Source organism: Candoia aspera, chromosome 2, assembly GCF_035149785.1.
Source record: "Candoia aspera isolate rCanAsp1 chromosome 2, rCanAsp1.hap2, whole genome shotgun sequence".
Taxonomy (NCBI): domain Eukaryota; kingdom Metazoa; phylum Chordata; class Lepidosauria; order Squamata; family Boidae; genus Candoia; species Candoia aspera.
This window is the reverse complement of record NC_086154.1, coordinates 156,253,479-156,259,847: the sequence shown is the minus strand read 5'-3', so window position 1 is coordinate 156,259,847 and position 6,369 is coordinate 156,253,479. Positions and strand designations below refer to the sequence as shown.

General features: G+C 47.3%; 1 protein-coding gene across 1 annotated transcript; it reads left to right on the top strand.

The window, feature by feature from the left end:
• Nucleotides 1-2,304: 2,304 nt before the first annotated feature.
• CDKN2D (cyclin dependent kinase inhibitor 2D) lies at nucleotides 2,305-5,522 on the top strand. The gene is made up of 3 exons (XM_063294494.1): nucleotides 2,305-2,652; nucleotides 2,965-3,125; nucleotides 4,111-5,522. The coding sequence occupies exons 2-3, from the start codon at nucleotides 2,979-2,981 to the stop codon at nucleotides 4,468-4,470; spliced, it is 507 nt and encodes a 168-aa protein (XP_063150564.1). The 5' UTR covers nucleotides 2,305-2,652; nucleotides 2,965-2,978; the 3' UTR covers nucleotides 4,471-5,522.
• The last annotated feature ends 847 nt before the right edge of the window (nucleotides 5,523-6,369 follow it).

Here is a 6,369-nt window from a genome sequence, read left to right as displayed (position 1 = left end):
TTATCTCAAAAATTACTTTTCTTGTGCCAACTTATCTTTTCTTCTCTATGGACAATTAATTTTTTTACGCACAAAGATACCTTCATATAACAAGTTAATTTTTTAAAAATCACTGGCTCAGAATGGTGCAGTCAGCCTCCTTTCAGTAAGTTGTTTAATGTTAAAACAGGGACTATAGTAAAAGACTTTCCAAAAGAGGATTTGTTACCCTGCAACTTAAGATATAACTGCAGTTGTTTATAAAGCAAAACAGAAGTGGGTGGAACATCTGCTCTGTGGGTATATGCTTTTTACCAGACCCTTGAGATATGAATTGCAGGCTAACAGTCACTACTCAGACTGCAGAGATTTGTTCTTTTGATAATTTTTATTAAAGCTTTTAAACAAGAAGATTAAAAACTAAAACTAATACAAAGAAAGAAAGGAAAAGGGGAAAGGAAATAAAAAAAAGCAGAAAGTACAAGAAAAGAAAAATAGAAAAGAAAAAAATATAAGGAAGTGGCTTCCGATATTCTTCACAGCAGTTAAAAATACAATATATTTTAATTGGACTGCAGAGATTTGTTCTGAGCATCAATACTAAATGGAGGTCACAGTTCTTATATTCAAAATACCAGATCATCCCAGGCATTTTTTAATTCCGGTAGAGTGTTGTTGTTATTCTTGAACAAGTATTGTAGAATATCTTTGCCAATCTGTTAGTGAAACTGGACTTACCTTACCATATACTGTCCAGATTTCAATCTGTCCTTCAGCTTGGGAACAATATTGACCAGGTACCCTGCCCGGACTCTGGATTAGTGGATCCAGCTCTCCTTTATCTCCCACTTGTGCTGGAAAAGCAGTCGTTAGTTATTTCCTTTCCATGGACTGGTCCTTGAGGACCTGATAGACCTTTTGTATGAGACCCCTTCTCGTGACTTCTCATACTTGACACCCACCGTATGGTGTGTCCTCTGATGGATCAGTGGGAGTGGGGAACCATAGCTTTTTCTTCTGTCACTTCGGTTAAAAGAGGAAAGCTGCAGAAGTTTTGTTCATTTCATCTTTTTTAAAAAGTGTCCACTATTCTAATGACCCATCAGTGAACTTGTAAAAACTAAAATTAAAAAAAAAAAAAATCCAGCCTTTACCAGCTCACTGGTGAAGTTGTAAAAATTAAAACAAAACCAGCATTTCCCCAGTCCACCGTGTGAAGGTCTCTTTGGAAGGGGCAAGCAGCCCAGGATGAAATGGATGCGGAGGACAGGGACCAGCGACAGGAGGGGGGGGCATTCCCGCCTCAGTTCCCATTCGCCAACTGCAGCAGTGATATTTGCCTACAATGAAATGAAGAGTTCCGTCAGACGGGGCAGCATCGCTTGTGCTGGCGGAAGTCAGAAAACACTACTTTTGCTACAGAGCAAGAAAAGACAGGCAAAGGCTGCCTTTACAGTGGGCGGGGGGCAGGCGGAGGACAGTATCCTGGAAAATGACCTCATCCGGGACATGTGGATGAGCCGTATTTTGGGTCGCAGCAAGCTCATACAAAACCCAGTAATTGCAAGGTTGACAGCAGAGTTTGGTATGCTATTCCAACGAAATCCTTGCTATGCGAAGGACAGATAAGCCGGTATGTGATGGAGTACACGTAGAAGTCTCGACTCGGCTCCTAAAAAACCTAGTTAAGTCCCGTGCCTGCAACTGAAGAGCACTACCGCCTGAGAAATTAATCTTGACCAGCTATAATGTAATTATAGCTATAATTATTCCTGCTGTGTAAAAGAGCGAGCACGGCGGATTTCACAAGGAAAACTTAGTCGAGGACTTTTATCCCGCTATGCAAAGCACTGATTTCCAAGCCGAACACGGCTGGGATTGGCTGCTCGCTTACATGGGCACGGCGAGACTCATTTTAAGAAAGCCAGTTCTTCCTCAGTCTCCAGAGAGAGCCTCCTCGACTTCCCCCCGCCCCCTCGCAGGTCGCGACCTCTGGCTCGCCTTGCCAGCCTGGAGTCGGGCGGGGAGCGCCGGAGTGAGCTTCTTCCCGCCCGAACCAGTGTTTGAATCGAAGAGACCCGCCCAGCAGTCCGCCACTAGAGAGCCAATCCGAAGCCGGGAGACTCCGGCTCCTGCCCGGAGCTGGCCTCTGATTGGACGGGCCACGCGAAGGAGGTGGAGTGGAGAATCAGGCAGGTTACAATGTATCCAACTTGATAGCGCGGAATGAAATTAAAAAAACAACAAACAGCGTCCAGGCACGTGGGGGCGGGGCCAAAGGAGGGGAGGTTGCTCTGGCGAGACTGCAGCTCAATGGGTGGGGCGGGCTTTGCACGGTCTGTGCCGGCTGCTCGCTTGGACAGACAGGCGAAGGGACCGGCGGCGTTGCCAGCCGCGGCAGTCCTCGGCTGCTTTCCTTCTCAGTAGCAGCCCCGCCCCGAAGGAGCCGAGCCCCCAGAGGCACCGCCCTGGGTCGGCATTCGAGCAGCATCTGCAGCGAACTGTCTCGTCGCGACCCGACGGCTGCCTGGAACCGGGCCAGCCTCGCCTCAGGGGCAGCGGCGAGGTCGGCGAGCCTTCAGCGCTTCAGCCGGGGAGGCAACGCGGAGCGAAGCGCCGGCTTCTGCCCTGCTTGACAAGTGCTGGGAGGAGAGTCTCCTCCCGGGAGTGGAGGTAAGCGCCGAGGAGCGAACGGGATTCCCGCCCGAGGGAAGGCCATCGCCGCCGGGGAGATGGAAAGAGTTCAGCTAGCTCCGGCCGGCCTGTCGGCAAACGTCAAAGATGAACTGCGAGGCGGCGCATTCTTTACGCATGTATAGATGCTTTGCCCTCGCCGTGGAACTAGTGGCCGCTTCCAAGCAGGACGGGCAGGCAGCTTCAGTGCCAAAACCTGTCCTTACAAAAGGAGGCTGCTTGTGGCAGCGCAGGAATCGTGTTCGGCTGGTCGTCGGTTCGTTCATTTTCGCCTGTCCTTCTTCCCTGCAGGTGCCTGTGCGGGCATGCAGCCGGGCAACGCCGAGATCCGTGCCGGGGACCGGCTAACCGGGGCTGCTGCCCGGGGGGATGTAGCTGAAGTCCGACAGCTCCTGCATCTGGAGCTGGTGCATCCTGACTCCCATAACCGCTTTGGCAAGACTGCGCTGCAGGTAGGTGAGGCGCCAAGGGCTCCTCTTTCCCGGAGAGAAAACAGTGTCTCCTAGAGACCCCAGAGGCCTCCGTTAAGAGGCACAGTTCAAAGACAGAAGAGGTTCGGATTCTGCAGAGCAGGAGCGCTCAGCAGTTTCACTTCACTCCCATTGGTCTGAGACCTCTGGGAAAAGATGGCTTTTGCCAGATGGGACTCCGTTTCAAGGACATCCCCCTCAACCAAAACTTGGGGCTAGATTGCGGCCCAACAGTGGTCTTGTAGTAAGGCCACAGAACCCCCCCCCCCTTTATTTTCATAGTCTTTTCCATCCCTTCCACCTATACAGGGAAACTCATCCAGTACTTAAGCATAATCATTGTGTTTTAAATAAATAGTATGCAGGCACAGACCAAACGGGCTAGCACTGCTTCCTGTTGGGTTCAAGCCAAGTGGGGTCATTTAAGGGGCATGAGGTGGCTTGTTTACAGCTAGTGTGGAGAAAAGAGGTATCCCCTGTCTTGCTGGTATAATCATTGGAAGGTCTGCCTGAGCTGAAGTACAGCTCTTCAGCCAACCCCACTCTTCTGTTTCATCTTGCTTGCCTGTCCACTTCCTTTTAGAACAGATAATGAGAAAGGCAGAATTATGGAATTTGTGAGTTTCTGTCTAGAATCCATGAATATAATTATTATGGCTCTATTAGCACTGCACAAGTTATGATTAACTTAATAGTTGCTTATCCAGTTAACTCAGTTTTCTGGGTTTGCCCAAGTCATTAAATCATACACTAACTACACAACACTAAACTATTGAAAACTATACAGTTACTTGGTTTGTGTCTTAGTATGTTGTACTAACATAGCCATATTCAGTAGAAGATAGCCTTCCCTATTACTTCCCATGATCAGCAAATGGGGTTAAGGGTTGTCTGCCCACCTACTGAATGGAGTTTAGGCTGTAATTATCACCAGCTCCATCTTCTTTCATCCTTCATCCTCCCACAGGTAATGATGTTTGGTAACATCTTTGTGGCTGAAGAACTGCTGAAGCAAGGGGCCAACCCTAACATCCAAGATGGGTCGGGCACAACACCTGCCCATGATGCTGCTCGCACTGGCTTTCTCGACACCTTGAAAATCTTGGTGGAACACGGTGCAGATGTCAATGTCCCAGATGCTTCTGGCTCACTGCCCATCCATGTTGCTGTTCGGGAAGGTCACACAGATGTGGTATGCTTCCTGGCACCTCAGTCCCAACTGCAGCATAAGGACTCCAAGGGGCGGACACCACTGGAGCTAGCACAGCATCTCGGGCTTTCACACATCCAGGGCATCCTTGAGCAGCACCTCTCTGTCCCAGCTTAGCTTCAGGAAGGGCCCTCTGGTCTGGGCCAAGCTAACTCCCCCCTGCCTGCTAGGCCTCTTTTCCCCAAGACTGTCCTTTTTCCCCCGAGCCCTGGAACAAAGGCAGCTCCTCCTGCCCTACCTCAAAACGTGTGTTGGATTATTTGTTTCTATTTATACATATTGTTTGAGTTCTCATCTGTATTACTGATTTCCAGCTTTTTCCAAATCTGCCAGTCCCTTGGGAGCCCTATGACTCTTGAGCTGCAGCATTACTGCTTAACCTGCTCTAGTCACCACCCTCTTGCATTTCTTTCTTGGGATGGTCCCAAGCATTAGAATAAGCATTGGTGGATAGCATTCAGGTTGAACAGATTGGGGTCTTTTTGATGCAAAGCCTGCATTCACTGCTAGGCTGGGACCTCCTTCCACACCCCCTGCCCCCGAATTTCAGTGGTCTTGTGACCCTTGGAGTTTTCCCTTCAGGACTATAATTCTGCATCCTTCTTCTATTCAATGTACATGTGGAGGATCTAGCAATTCTCTGATGCATTGCACTAGGTTCCTAACAAGGATTATCATGGTGATTATCATCCTATAACACCAGCAGTAAATAAATTAAATGGTGGGTGCCAGAAAACTAGCCTTGAATGGAAGACATTACTAGGATTTTATTCTTATCTTTGTGGGTGGGACATTTGTCCCCACTTGCTCTGCCAAATACAGGATCCAGAATTCCATAAGGCCTAATCGTACAGGAGTCTAACTATTTTTGTTAAGGTTTTCACCCATTTTGGGATCTTCCTAGTTTCTATCTCAGGAGATCTTGTGATTCCTGAGCCATTAGTAGCTGTTTCCATCTTGGCATTTTGGTAGTTAGCCATGCCTTTTACGTACTTCTAAAGTGTGCTGAATCTTTTATCTTTGGCTAAAGTGTTTAAGGCTTGTTTTGAAGGCTTGTTCCCTGTAATGAATTTGTGGATCTAAGCAATGTGAAATGTATTCTATTTATTGTGATTTGCAAGGGTGTGTTTAATGGAATGACTAATTTAATTATTAAAAACATTAAATCTGTTTGTGACTTATTGACATAGGATTTTGGGAAACATTCTAAGGAGAAAACCTATTTGCTTTCAAAGGGCCCATTCCCGACCTCTTCATTATGGGGGTCTTGCTGAGTACTCATTAATAAAAGCTGAATCCAAAAGCCTGTGGGGGGAAAAGTGTGAATCAGGGCTCTTGCCAACCCTCTATATTGTCAATGGGAGGGGGCTGTTTCATATCACAGCCCTGGAAGCCTTACCAACTTTGAAGATCTCTGTGCTCTGATGCTTCTTACCATCAGCACCATTAGGAGTGCTATGGAATCAGAATCCTTCCAACATGATTCTCAAGAACACACTTCTAAATGTTGGAATCCTCTTCCATAGTTCTATTTCCTATTGCAATACTAGAAAGGGTTTGTCTATGATGAGATCTGGCAGCAAGAATTTTGAAGACCTTAATATTTCTCTTTGTGTATCCACCCAGGAGCCTGGGCCTACATTTATGAGATTAGGTTTTTTTAACTTCTTAATAAGCTTCTGAGGAGGTTGGTCTGCATATAAATGACCTTGCCAGAAGGGATTTGCAGCTAAAGAGGAACTTGAAGCAAGTCATTTCTCAAGTAGCAATCCGTATCTTGCTTTTTTCCCCCTCATCAGGATAGATAATTCAGAATAGCTTCAAATGGGGATCAGATGGGACAAACAAGTTTCTCTCTCGCGTTTTGGCTGACCTTGAAGGATATTAGAAATGAGAGCCAGTTTGGTGAAATGGTTAAAGGCACCAGGCTAGAAACTGGGAGACCGTGAGTTCTAGTTCTGCCTTAGGCATGGAGCCAGCTGGGTGACTTTGGGCCACTCTCAGCCCTGGGAAGAC